This window comes from Melospiza georgiana, chromosome Z (genome assembly GCF_028018845.1).
Source record: "Melospiza georgiana isolate bMelGeo1 chromosome Z, bMelGeo1.pri, whole genome shotgun sequence".
NCBI classification, from domain to species: Eukaryota; Metazoa; Chordata; class Aves; order Passeriformes; family Passerellidae; genus Melospiza; species Melospiza georgiana.
The window spans coordinates 38,822,811-38,837,604 of NC_080465.1; the positions used below are offsets into that span (position 1 = coordinate 38,822,811).

Sequence of the window (14,794 nt, forward strand, 5' to 3'; positions counted from 1 at the left end):
CCACCTAGACCTCTGAGGAATTCTGGGTCCAGCTTGAGGAATGCTGGTTCCAGCATTCTCTCCTGCAAGTGAAACTACTCAGCACTGCAGTCCGCATGCGTATCGGAGTCTCCTTGCTTTATGCGTGGGTAGTGGTAGGAGTGATGGAAGGGCTGGCAATGAATTGCAGCTGCAGGGTTTGGTAGAACTCACGGCACGGTGCTGTTCTGGCAACCTCCTTGGGTTCTCCCTTCCTGTCTTCTTCATAGAGAGCTGTCCTTCAGCTGAGGGCGTTTTACCTCAACCTGGTTTTTCCGTCATACCTGGTCTTTAGTTCATGTACTTCAGCACATGTTTTACGCACGCATAATCTATTAATTCCCCTGTAGAATATTGCTATTTATGTTTTGAGAAGTTTGCAAAATTCTTGTGTGGGTCCCTAGTTTTGTCCTCGTCTGAAGATTCCCATTAGTTTCTGGAGTTTGCAAAGTGATGTGATAAAAATCAGGGAGTTAGATGACAGAGTTCATGAGATGCTACAATGCGAGTTCTGTGCCTCATCGTGGGTTCATGAGAGAGAAATACTAACCTGCTTTGTTTATTTTAGGAGGTTTTGGTTATGGACACAAGGGCAAGTCCATTGGAAAAGGCAGTGGCGACAATGCCATAGTCACCAGCAATCCCATGACAGTTCAACAGCTGGGACCTCTTTCACCTTCAGCGAATCAGCTTTCAACAGCATGCAGCCAGATCAGCCATAGCTTACACAGGTCTATGGATGCTTCCAGCCTGAGTGCTTCCTCATCAGATACAAGGTCCTCAATTACCTTTTTATATTTAGTACTTTAAAAGGAGGGGGTTTTAATTCTTCCTTAATTACAATGCAACATTTCCGGTTATTAAAATCAGAAAATTCTCTGTTATGCCATGGGAAGTTGAATTCCATGCAATTTAATTCAGATCAACTATAATTGTGCTTCATGTTTGGATCATTCAAATAACGGGTGAAATTTGGCCTCACAAAATCTGTGTATGATAGGACTTTTGTATTAAATAAAAGCTGTTTTATAGTCACAAGCTAGATTTTTGTGCTTGGTATAGGAAGTGTTATGGGGGATGAAAGCAGAAATAGTCCACATGTTACATCTACATTGTGCTAAGTGTGCCATGTTGGTGTCTTTCAAATAACATCAAGGACAGTCAAAAAAACCCATAAATGCTCAGCACATGTTCCTCTCTCCTCATCAAATGCACTTGCTTTCAAATGGCTTGTTTGCCATCTGACAATTAATCAGATCAAGTGTCCTTGAAAATTTGTTTTCCTAGTTCTGTTACGTAGGTAAAGAAAACAATGACCACTTCCTGTAAATGTTACCTTTTTTATATCACTACCCCACAGATAAACATTTATTAATTAATTTTAAATGATTAAATAAGTTTAGAGATTATGACTTTGAGTTTTGTCAGCAAACATGAATTAGAGGAAAACAGGTTTTTGAGAGCCACCCTATAAGTACATTAGGCACATACCTGGATGTTAAAAATACAGTGAGAAAATATTCTAGTGTATTATTTTGGAATCTACATTCCCCATTGCCTATTGAGTTGAAATGTAGTTTTTATTTACAAAAGACAATAAGAGTCTTTTTTCTCAAAGCAGTTTACATTTACTGTATTGCTTTATTACAAGCCAAGGGACATTCCTGAAATAATTAAAATTGATACTTTGCAAATGGAATAAAACCTCGCTTTACTCTTAAGATAATTTTTAACATTTCTGTCACTTTAGTTGTGAAGACTGAGCCCCCTGGGAAAATTTACAAAATTAATTATGCTTCCTATGTAGACATGTCAGCAAAAACCATTCAATGCTAAGATGATGACACGTGACAAATCCAAATAGATGCTTTTCAGATCAAATAAAACTGATACTAGAAAAATATAATTACATACATACAATTGTTACATACTTAAGTTTTAGGTGTGCCTATGTGGCTCCAAATACTAAATGTGTGGTTGGATGTATCATGTCAGTACTGAGTTATACAGTTTTGATTTCATTTCAAAGAAACATTTACTAAGGTCAAACTCAAGTTGAAGCTCTGGAAGAATCAAGGCTGCAGTGTCCCTAGAGTACCTTTTAATGATTTATCAATGAAGGTGTTATAAAATAAGTTTATCGTACAAAGAATGTCAATTTCAGCAATTTTTACCTCAATTTGTTTGATAGGGCAAAGCAAGTTTAAAGTCAGATTCCAACTCACATTGTCAAAACCGTGTGGGGTTTCTTTCTTTGTGTTTTTTGGGGAGGTTGATTATTTGTTGGTCAGTTTTGAGCTTTTTTGGGTTGTTCTGATTAAATTTCTTAAACTATGAACTGCTTTTGCCTAAGTGAAATTGACTGGTTCTTCCTGGGCAGAGTGCTTTCTCTGGATTTTATCTCTCAGGCACTGTGAACTGTGTTCTGGCAGCTCAACCCTAACCAGATTATTTGTTGAATTTACCAAAGCTGAAGTGAATTTTCTTGATTTTTACTGATGGAAGAAAGAAATCAGTTGGCAAAATGAGAGTTTTGCTACACAGCATCAGATTCAGGTGTACAGACCATGGAGGGTAAAACCTTCCCCATATTTTTTGAGTTTCTGCAGTTTCTGTTTTGGAGTATTCAGTTGTGTTGCATCAAACCAGATGTGTATGATAGGACTTTTTTAATAGATAAAGGCTGTTTTATAGTCACAAACTAGATTTTTGTACTCAGTATAGGAATTGTTATGGAGGATGAAAGCAGAAATAGTCCACATGTTACATCCATGCCATTTGCTTTGATAAAAGTCAAAAAACGACCTAGGAAAGAGCAAAGGGTTCTTGACTAGTAAATAGAAGACCATAAAAAGAGAGAAAAACATAATTTTCCCTATTCCATGTTTATGTTCAGGGTTCTGGATTATACATTGTGGCCTCTGTACACAAAGGGAGAATACAATGTAATTGAAAAGTAATCTCTTGTAAATGGTAATGAAAGAGCTGGTCCAAACTCAAGCCTGTTTAGTTTACAATAAGCAGATGCACCAATTAATGCCATCTGAGATTCTGGCACCCTGATAGATCTGGTCCCTCATTTTCATATTAGGTGTATTTATTTTCCTCCCATTAGAAAACTACTCAGTTACAGTAGTGGCTGAACTTTAAATAAATCTTCACTTTTTGGGGAGCTGGAATTTTTATTAGTTTTTGAATTTAGACGCTGAAGTGCTGCAGCTTCTTCAGAATAGCTTGCTCTTACTTATCGTATACTTGAAATTCTGGGCCAGCTTTTTATTTTTGCCCTATTATGAGACTTTTAAAAAACAGGTTTTTTTCAGATTCACTGATGGATATGCCCCTTTTGTGTTAGGCATTAGTAGTTTTTTGTATGACACTGGTTATACTACACGTCTGCTTAAAACTCTTGTCAGTACAAAAGTAGGCTTTTTATTGATGCACGATTTCTTTTTCTTTATTCATAAAAGAGAAAATAAAAATTTAAAGAAAACCTGGCAGAACACCCCTACCCTCTCCTCATATTTGCTAGGTGTGAATTGTAGCATGGAGAAATCAAACCTTGCTTGTCTTGCTGTGTTGAAAACTGTGGATCTGTGTTTGGGGTCACAACATGCTAGCACGATTTAATTGCCCTATAATGGACTGTCCTTTAACAAAGCCCCTTGACAACAGCCTAAATCAACTTTTTCACGGTCATGCTTTTAGATCCAAATGGCACAGAAGGCTGGCCTGATGGAGCAGTCTCATTTTTCTCATTTCTCCCATTGCAAATTGTAGTCAGCATGCTAGTTGTGCTTTTTGTCTGTAGTCAGTTTTGCGAGTGCCGTTCAAACCCTGATGGAGTCACGTAAGGTCCGTGACAGTACCCTGCCCTGACATTGAATCAGAACAGGACGTTTCTTATTCTGACACAGCAGATCAACCATGCATGGCAGAGCAACTCTCTTGCGCAAAGGGGCGTTTAACTGCTCTCCCACTGGTCACCACAGCAAGGCTTGCTGCTCTTTTAAGCTGCGTTTTCCCTGTTTGTGAGCTGTCTTACAGATACAGCACCTGCAGACTGCTTCCTCTCTCTCTCGGGCTGTGCCAAGCTTCCCCTCCAGTGTCCTTGATCCGTCATTGAAATTCTGTGCTTCTTCAAAACTGTGTCGTTAAAATAATAAACCAAATAATTAATTCTCAAAACATAAGATGTAGAGGCTTCTGGGAGATTGTCAGGTTTATCTAGATACATAACCAGTTCTTTCTATTGTAAGAGCTCCTTGAAAATAGAAATTTATATACTGATAGCACCACTAGCTGGTAGGAAATACAAATCTGCCTGGGTGTGAACTGGAAACAAAGAATTAAATCCAGTTAACGTTCAGCCAGCATTTACAGCTATGACTCAGGGCCCTTAATGCCCCTTTTATTTCCTTTTTATCCCTTTCTCTAGAAAACAATACTTTTAAGGGCCTATATATTGAGGGTTTTCAAGCTATCCAAAGAATATTTGCAGGATAGAGAAGTTCCCTAATATCTCTCTGAAAAATGCTTGATAACAGCAAGATTACACTTCTCTGAAAAATTGTGATTGCTGAGTTGGAGGCAGATACCTCTTCAAATCAAATATAGAAAACCTCTTCAACCAGTTCTCCGACATTACTCATTTATTTTGTTTGTTTTATAAAGTTAGATATTATCTGTTGATATATAAAACTTCTGTAGGGAAGTATTTGTATATATTACAATTGACAAAGTCATTGTAATACAGGTTGAATATCCATTCTCTTTGGATTCGTTTTCTTTCTGTTTTTTTCAAGCAAAAACAATAGATGACTTAAATTATTATGGGTTTCCATAGAAGGCAGGAAGGCTTCAGAAGTCCACACCTATTTACACCACAACTGATGAAAAGACATGCAATAATTTCTGCAGTGGTGGATCAAGAATCTTTACAGTAACTTTCTTTCAAAATCTTGACGTTTTAAAGTTGGCTTCCTAAGTGACCTTTTTACATGTATATTGCCTTTGTATAACTACTGGTACATTAACTGAGTGTCCTAAACTTGAGCACCCAGTATTAGGGAGAGCTTTTCTCACATGTAGCCTTTCCTTAATTTTAATCATGCATGTGAAGGTAAAAGATCTACTTCTGAATTGTCTAACTGCTTACTTTATTGTACCTTTATTTCAGGTCACTCTTGTCATGTGAGACTCTGGCCTCTACAACATTAAGCTTGTCAGAAGGTCACTCCCCTCTGAGTGTTGAACAAGAGCGGTCACATAGGTACAGGACACTTTCTTCTGTTCCTCCTGACCATGGTTTACAAAATGGCAGTGAGCTGGGGGACTTCATAAATTTTTCGCCTGAAGCATCTACATCCAGTGACTCATTACCATCCTATTTATATGGCATGGAAAATAAGAATTCCCCTTACTCTAGTCCTTGCCAGTCCTCAGTCTGGTGTCAATCAGCCCGCTCCAAAAAGAGAGCACTCTCTGTATCTCCTCTGTCTGATGGCATTGGGATCGAGTTCAATACAATCATTCGTACGTCCCCAACTTCTCTGGTGGCCTACATCAACAGCTCCAGGGCATCGCCAGCAAACGTCTCCCCACAGCCTGAGGTCTATGGACATTTTTTGGGAGTGAGAGGAAGCTGTATACCACAAAACTGCTCTGTTTCAGCTGCCCAGAAAGGCTTCCACATGGCGAATGGCGGTGTCACCTTTCCAGGATATGTTGAGAACGGGACAGGTGAGTACCAGCAGATGCAGCAGCTGGAGCAAGCCAGCTTGCAGATGGTTGCCACAAATAACATGGTGATCCAGCAGGGTGTGCTGCCCATGGACAGCCATTCAATAGACGTCCGGAAAAACAAGCAGCTGGGTGACTTCTCGGGCCCTGTTGTTGACATGCCTCTTTCAGCCGTGGTGCTGCCGCCGCCTCCTCCACAGGGGCCGCCCCCGCCGTACCCCGCTCACCAGCGCCGGCCCCCACACGGCCTGCCCGGCCACGTCCCCGCGCTGCCGGCGCTGCCTCCGGGCCCAGGCGCCCCGCTGCAGGAAGATGGAGAGCTGGAGGATTTCAATGGCAAGCATGGCTGTTGCTGGGTTGACTGTGGGAAGCTGTATGACCATCAGGAGGAGCTTGTGCGGCACATAGAGAAGATCCACATAGACCAGAGGAAGGGAGAAGACTTTACCTGCTTCTGGGCAGGGTGCCCTCGAAGGTTCAAGCCATTTAATGCCCGTTACAAACTGCTGATTCACATGAGAGTCCACTCAGGAGAGAAGCCGAACAAATGCACAGTGAGTCTGAGCTCTGTCTTTCTTAACAATGAAAGGCTCTCTATTACTTAGGAAAATAGAGTGAAGTTGTAATTCTGCCTTTGCTTCTCCCATTTAATGGTGTACTTCTTGACCTAGTCTGTGAGAATGAAATGACTGTTCCATCTTCCCGCCTAAACAGAAAGGAAAGGTGTTCTTTAGTTTGGTACATACCAACAGATAGGATTAGGTGAAAAAACAAATTGTTGTTTTCTACATTTATAAACTTTTATTGTAGACTGCAACAAGTGTCATGGTAAACCTTCATAATGCAAAACTGAGGCACTGTCAGTACTTAAGTATTTGCATGAAGGATGCATGCAGGAAAAGTGCTGCAGAATAAATGTCACAATTTATCCTGAGAGATTATTGCATCATGTGACATCTTTTTGACTTGAGGAATTTTCAAGACTTTCCATAATGTTACCACAAGAAACTGAGAAGTGTTGAGCATTTTTTAAGGCAGTTGTTTGTTCTACTACTAAAAACCAAACCCACATACCTGTTTCCATTAGTACATTAGGAATAAATCCCATAATAATTTTTCTTTTCACAGATTCTGTCAGTGAGCATTCAACCCCTGAAGTGATGTTTTTCTATCAAGAAAAATTTCTTAGGGTCACTGCAAGTCAGTCTAACACATAGGTAGTCACATGGGTTAATAATCTGGCTGTAAGCAGTTTTTGCTTGGTCTCTAGTGCACCATCTATAATCTCTGTAATACAGATTCTTGAACTGCCTTACATATAGTCTGTATTTTGGGTGACCATGAGCTTAACCTTACTAAGTGCTTATTTAGTGTTGTCAGACAGCAACCTCAGTTTTGAGTTCACAGCATAAATTATGATGGGTATATAATTTCTAGGAATAACCGCTGATTAAAAAACATATGTTTACATGTGGTGAAATTTAAATTAATGCTTGGAGTCTATATCAGTGTATGTGTTGCTGAATAATTTTTTTTTTAGCATGATGTCGATGTTTGCTTGTACAGTTAAGACAAAAAGTCTCTTTCTTTTACTTTTGTTTTTTCAAAGGGCTAGCATCCTGCAGGATAGAGTGGATATCTTTCCAGATTTCCGTCCTTTTCCATCCACATTTAAAGAATCTAGTAGAGATGGTGTTGTGATGCTAGAAAGGCTTTTTATCCTTCCCTTTTGTCACACCAGAGTCTTAACTCAGGCTCTCTGCTTTGTGAATATTTTTGTAAATTCCATAATATTCTCTTTCTGCTCTCTGTGTATATTGGATAAGGGTATACCATTAATTTCAGTTCTTCCTCAAGGATTTCTCATCACCTTTATGGGAAGAGAGAGAATGAGAAAAAAAAAATTACTATGAGTCAAGAAAGTAATTTTTCAAGGGAATATCCCCTGTAATTAAAAATAAGAAGACAGACATCAGCAGATGAGTAAGGACAGACAACAGGATGAGGAAAGAGGATAGGAATGATGAAAGAGCACTGAGAAAGAGTAAATCCAGAAACCCAAGGTCTTTAAAATAGATGAATTATGATGAAGGATCCTGTAATACTGGAGAAAACACTGTGTTGGTAATACACTAAACTCGCTGCCCTCCCTGTTCAGAAAGGGTGCTTACAATGACCTCCTGATTATAAAGCCTCCTTGAGGCATCCTTAGCTTTGAAGATCATTCACTGATGATAAGTAATGTGTGAGTGGATAAGGTATTTCTTATGATGAACTTTTTGAGATTACTAAGCGGAAACTAAAGTGCGCACCAAGTCTTGCTGTGTCACCAAAACATAAGAGGTGTCGAATCATTGTTTTTTAAAGTGTGTTTAACGTTACTGAACTGAAGCAAGCATTGCTGGATAGCTCCAAGAAGTTTGTGTATCAGAAGCAGTGCCCACATACTTACCTTTCCTTCCTGCTGAGAATTGTAATTAAATGTAAAAATACTGAGCATGATATGATAACCCTTATAATGTGAGTGTAAATCTGGAACATACGTCCCCTTTCTTGGAATAAGCAAGCAAAAATGGCATTCTTTAGCACGGTTTGAATGAAACAACTTGATGCTTTATTCCTTTACCATTTCACAAATTGTGCGAATTTGGAAAAATGTATTTGGCTTTCTAATGTCCGGCAGCCATACTTTCTTGATATATTTAGAAAATTTACTTCAGTCAAACATCATACCTTTCTCACCAAGCAGTGAAATTTGCAATCATATCCATGCCATGTAAGGTTTCAAACTGAGATTTTAAGTGAGGTATTTGAGAGAACATCTTGGGTAAGATGATAATAAAGAATGGCTTCCAAATTAATAAAAAAGTTACACTAAAGAAATCTGAAAATTTTCACTAAACCTCTATGAATTTATGCTTTTAAGTACAAAATCAAAACAATTGATTTATAATCTTTTTGGTCCATTAAGAATCTTTCTATAATTTATTTTCTGGTTCTAGGTGTAGCATGCCTGTTTCTCTGAAATTACTGAAACTAATAGTCTCTATGTCCACTGTATTTTGCAGTCTAGTAAGAGGAAGTCCAGTAGACCAAGCAGGAAAAGGGAAGGCAAAGTGGCAAGAATACAACTATTATATTAATGAACCAGATTTACTGTAAAGAATGTGACAGAAGTATTAAGTCATGGAGAAGAGCCATCTTAATGTAATCTATCAAGACATCCTGTAATCAAAGGCAGGCGCGGTTGCACCCGCCGTCGTACTGCCATCACACTCTGATCTTTGTGTAATCTTTGTGCACATGTTGGTGGTTCAAGAGCAACAGTTTGCAAGACACAATCTTCTCATTGAGCAGAAATTGCCGTGGGTCCTACGCAATATACTTGTCATGTCAGTATATTGACTTGTCAGTGTTGTTTATCTCTGTACTGCTGAGCATTGAAGGTGTATTGTTACACGTTCTGCTGTGCATCCCTGAGGATTGCTGTGATGTACAGTGAGCTTTACATCAGCAAGATTAATGAGATTTCAGTAATTTTTAAGGTGAAGGTTACTTCTATGTTGTATTGTAATAATAGTAGAGATAACATGAAGTTAGATACACAACTTCATAAGCTGAACTTCGTAACATAATTTTATTCTTCTCTGTTACTGTTTTGTGCCAATGAAGTCATGTAGTTCAGAACAGACTTGCAGAACAGCTAGGACTTCAATACTTCCTATCCTTAAAACCAGAACCATGCTTATAGTTAAAATCACAGTCAAGTGACCTCAGCATTTGTTTTGCCGCATCTGAGTTAATATATATTTATCTATGTAACAAAAATTTAGGGCAATTTTAAACTAAAGCTGCGAGTGATATTTTACTCTTTAGTTCCTGCTTGTTCTAGATGAGCTTCTTTGATTCTGTAAAATAAAAGTGTTGGAGGGTGAATAATAATAAAATATCAGCACATAAAAACATGTGACAATCAGGATAATCAGATCCAAACTTAAAGAATTTGTTTGGAGTAGCAAGTCTTTAAATAGCTATAAAAATGCATTGGGCTCCCTTACTGTTCATTAAACATCTTGCATGTTCTATTCTAACTTACATCACCCGGGAAGCATTCTTCTTTTCAGTGAACAGGTTTAGTGACTAGAAAAATTATTCACAACATAATAATAATAGTAATAATAATAGTAATAGTAGTAATAATAATAATAATAATAATAATAATAATAATAATAATAATAATAATAATAATAATAATAATAATAATAAGTATTTAGTGTCTGCTCCTAAGCTTCTTCATATGAAGTAGATATAGTGTGTTCTAATGTGTTGTATTTATCTATTAGTCTGTGTATTAGCTTGTACTTTGTCAGAATAAGTCAAAAAAGAAAAAATATGAAGAAAAGTTCATATTGAAGTGCAAGTAGTAAGTATAATGGTGGCTGAGATATAATCTGTAACATTTGATAGCAGTTATCTCACAATGGCATTTGAGGTTTCCACAGATTTTGTTTGAATTAGAAAAAGTCTGAATTTCCTTTAGCTGTTGAAACCTCAGAGTAGGCAAATGCTGACCTTTGTTCTCTTTGTCTCTACCTGTGAGCTAATTTTCTACTCAGGTTCCCTTCTTTTATAGTGAACATTTTTACTTTTTAAGTTCAGCTCCAATAAGAGCTATTTAATTAGTCTTATTGTCCTGCTATCCAAACATTAAGCTTAACACACTTATTCTGATATAAGCAGCAACAGCATGATGTTAGAGATAAGTTCAAAGCTCACACTTCACGGCTTTATTCAGATGCACTAAGAATGCTTCCCGTTTTGAGTCTGAGTTCACTCTTGTTGCTTTCCATAAACTCTGAGCTATGCTACAGCCCAATGCCTTTAGTATTGATAGTACTACGTGACCAAATTTTTTTAGTGCAGCTGTTTGATGTCATATAAACCAATAAAATTGCTAGTATTCCTGTCAGATTTAAAGCAACATCCAGTTAACATTTGCTAAATACATGAAATTATCCCCCAACACATCTGCAAAGAATATAAAACAGAATGTATGTGAAAAAAAGAATATACTTCTTTAATGTTTTTTTTTTTGAGACACAAACAAACTTCCTTAGGTGACTGGAGTGCTTGGATGGAAGTGTGTATGTGTGCTGTTTGAAGAACATGTCTTTGGAAAATGTGGAAATTTTGATTAAAACCAGAAATGCATCCTGTAAAAATGATTGGGATTTTTTTTCCATCTTTAGGCTTTAGCATTTTGTCTTCATATAGTATCTATATATGGCATGTGCAAATATTTCGATTACAGTATATGCCATGTTTCTTGATAAGACCATATCACATGCTATATTGCACTGAACTCTTGATAAAATAGAAACGATAAAAAATTTTGAACTTGTTTTTCCTCATATGCTTGCAGAAGACCTTTCCACTATGCTAAAATAGCATTTGAGCACTTTGTCCTAAACAGTGCCACAAGAAAGGTAATTCAATTGTTGAGTCAATTTGCTGAAAATTAAAAAGAGCTAAATTTACATTTGCCTGTTGCTGATTCTTTCCCTTACTCAGTAAACAAACTGAAGCAGAAATAGCACAGAAAAAGCAGAGACGTATGATTAATTAGACTGTATCATGGTGTATGGATACAGAAAGTTGGGCTTTAGTTGTCTGTTATAAAACTAAGCCTCTCTAGCTCTCACAAGTTTGTCAATATTAGTGATCTTCTGGTCATGGTTATGATGTCTTAGCTGTTTAAAGAAAAAGTGAATTATGAATTCTGGGTTTGCCTCTCCAAACAGCTCAAGCTCATGTGATCACATCAGATGGCAGCTAGCCCAAACTAATGAATTTTGCCTCTCAGCACTTGCACTAATGATCTTTCAGTATTGTCCTTTCAGTATGAAATATATACTGTGTTCATGGTTCAAAATGTAATGATGGGTGCTTTTTCTTTGGCTGCTGAAGATGCACAACTTGCACTTGAGTTCAGTGAGGGCAAGAGGGCTTCTGGTACTCAGGGTACTGAGTCTCAATAGCAGAACATCTCTTTAAGCAATCAAAAATTGCAGAGCAAGCTCCTTTCTGCATGTAAATGATGACAGTGAAAAATGGTAGCCAGAGAGCCCATGTTTTAGGTTTCAGAATAAAATGTTTATGAAACATCTAACTTCTTTTTTTCTTCTAATTGATAATTGATTTTGATGTTAAGTATTTGACTCTGATTTTTTTTGCCTTTTGACTTATAGAATTGAAAAATTTAAAACAGAACTTTAATGAAATTTTGCAAACCAACATATTCTTAGTTTCATTGTAATCCAGAACATGAATGTGAAGTATCCCAAAATAAAAATGAACATTCCTGATTGCAGAAACACTTATGTTTGTATGGAAGGGTTTCTAATTTATTACCTGTCTGTGTTTGTGGATAGGCACAAAAATATATTTTATTTGTTTTTATTTCCCTGTAGCATAATTTTAATGAAATATAATTTAGGTATTTTTCATTGCTACACCAAACTATAAATAAATGGTAAAGTTATAACAATGAAGAACTCTTAAATTTCATATACATCAAGTAAGGAATCCTAAAACATAATTTACGTCTACCAGAATTTCAGGTACAAGAAATTTGGAGGGTGTTCTGGTGTTGGGTTCTTGGTTGGTTGGATTTGGGTACACATTTTGGGTTTTTCTTTGTTTTTTAAACTTAGTTTTTAAACTAGAAAATTACTTGAATTCAAAGCTGAGAGGGTGGGGGGAATGGGGCTAGTGTTACTGTTGATGGTTTGGAGCATCTTTGTGTGAAGACTGGATTACTCTACAAGTCATGAAATCTTTATAGATAACTTCTGCTCTTTCCTGCTAATTTTCTTTTGTCTTTCCATCATCCCTGTTTGGTTGGTGACTGGACCTCTATCAGGAACAGAGTCAGTAAACCTTGAAACTTTCCATTTAGTGATAGAAAAGGCTAACAATATCTGACAGGAAAACAGAAAATGCAAGTCATGATACAGTTACAATACAGTTACAAGCAACAGACAGGGACCTTTCCCAGAAAACATGATTTTGTTTTAAAGCAAGGAAGAGAGAAGTGGAGGGAACAAGTTAATAGATTGCGCCATCCATTGCAATGTTACTCCTTCAGAAAGGAAATACAGCTTTACTTAAAAGTAAACACACTGTCGGCTTTATTCAGGTGATTGACACTGATTTTCTAAGGATTAGGAGTTTAATTAAAGTTTCTGGTGTTCTGTGGAAAACTTCCCAGACACCTAAGTCTTATGGTATATCAGTGAACATAGGCTTTAAATCCAAGGGCTGAGCATTAAGCTGCATAGAACAATCATTGGATTACTTGTACCGAGCAGTTAGGAAATGGAAAAATGCCAAATAGCTTTTTTCACTAAACTTGTTCAGTGCACTACGTATGTTGAAGTAGGTTGAAAGCCAAACACAAATGTATGCTGAAGCATTTGTACATCCTGAGGCACTCTTTGACATTTTTTCATTACTCAGATTTAGTATAAGATACTGTTACTGGCGTAATGCTTAAAGGACTCAGGGGAAGGGACTGGTTCTGTTTTAATGAATAAGTTGCAAAGCTATAGTCTTGTAGACTTCAGTGAGATTTGTCCAGGCAGAATCATGCTCAGTTCAGTGATTCCACTGATTTCTATGGCGTGTCTGGAGTCACAGAGCCATTTAGGTTGGCCTTTAAGACCACAGAGTCCAGCTGTTTACCCAGCACTTGGGAGACCAAAACAACCCCCCTTCATTACAGTTTCCTTTTGGAAATTGTAGGGAGCAATGATGTCTCTCCTGAATCTCGAACACAGTAGTCCAAACACTGAGAAGACAAGATTCTTCTTGATTCACTCTGATCCCTGAAGCAATTCTGTCTTATTGCCATTATAGTCTCAATTAGCTGGGGTGGCATTTAGCAGATGCTAAAATCTTGTTTGCTTTTACAGATACCTACTTGCAGGGTAGGTTTCCAGAGAACTTTGACTGAATAAGGCTTAAGCACTGTTCAGAACATGATTGTAGTAGGATGTCCCTGTAAGTGGTTGAAACAGGCACCTTGAACAAGGATGTTACCAAATACAGCCCAGTGCATTGGAGTGCTCTGTCACAGAAATATGGTTGCTGTTCATCTTAGGCTAACAGGGTTTGAATAACTGTTGAACAAACCTTTCTGAACAGGGTGCATGGAAACAGGGCGGTCTTTTTAGAGCTAGTCACTGCGAAGGTTCAGTCTGTGTCTGTGTAGAGTGCTGGACTACTTAAGAAAAGCAAATTCAGAAAGGAGCTAGTGAGGATGGTGTTGTGTCTAGAACTGTAGTGGTCTGTTGTAGCATCAGGGTTTGCTAAATGTTTTTATAGCCACCTGGTGATTGTTTTCTGATACCACTCAGAATGCTTATTTTTCCTGTCAATTAAAGACTGTTTCAATTTATTTTCTTACCATTGTTTTTACGGATATACAGCAAATTTATTCCATGAGTATTCAGCTCTTGAGAATTAACACTCATAATTGCAGAGTTCAAGGCCACAAGTGAATCATTTTAGAGAAATGTCACTGTGGTAAGAAATTTTTTTATGTGTTGTTTCTTCATGAAATGTTGAAATGTAATCTTACTCAGCTGTCCATGAAACAGTGTGCTTGATAAATAGAGTAGTTGTAAATAATTTCCCACTATCTCTTTTTATCTTTCTGAATGCTTTCTGTTGGTCACGAACTGGCACAAGCTTAAGTCAAAATCACAGCACGCCTTTATGTGTATTCTTGGTACAATTCTATAAATACATTAAAACAAAATTAACATTCTTATGCTCTTTACTGTATTCTTTACTGTTAAACATTTGCAGAATTGCCTCCAAGGTTAATCAGATGTTAACATCAGGCAATACCACTTTTTTTCAAGGTCTGCTGTACTGTCAAAGGATGTCTTTTCCTAATAACATTCAGATTTCTGTTTTAAGAATTTGCAGCTATGCAAACAAGCTTATCTGGGCCAACAATAAAAAATAA

At 37.4% G+C, this 14,794-nt stretch overlaps 1 protein-coding gene across 1 annotated transcript in view; it reads left to right on the forward strand.

Moving 5' to 3' along the window:
* Positions 1-619: 619 nt before the first annotated feature.
* GLIS3 (GLIS family zinc finger 3) overlaps positions 620-14,794 on the forward strand; it is a 119,999-nt gene continuing 105,824 nt past the window's right edge. The window contains exons 1-2 of the mRNA XM_058043819.1: positions 620-794; positions 5,198-6,314. Of these exons, the coding sequence (XP_057899802.1) occupies positions 664-794; positions 5,198-6,314 (1,248 nt within the window). The 5' untranslated portion in view covers positions 620-663. The remainder of the gene's footprint in view (positions 795-5,197; positions 6,315-14,794) is intronic.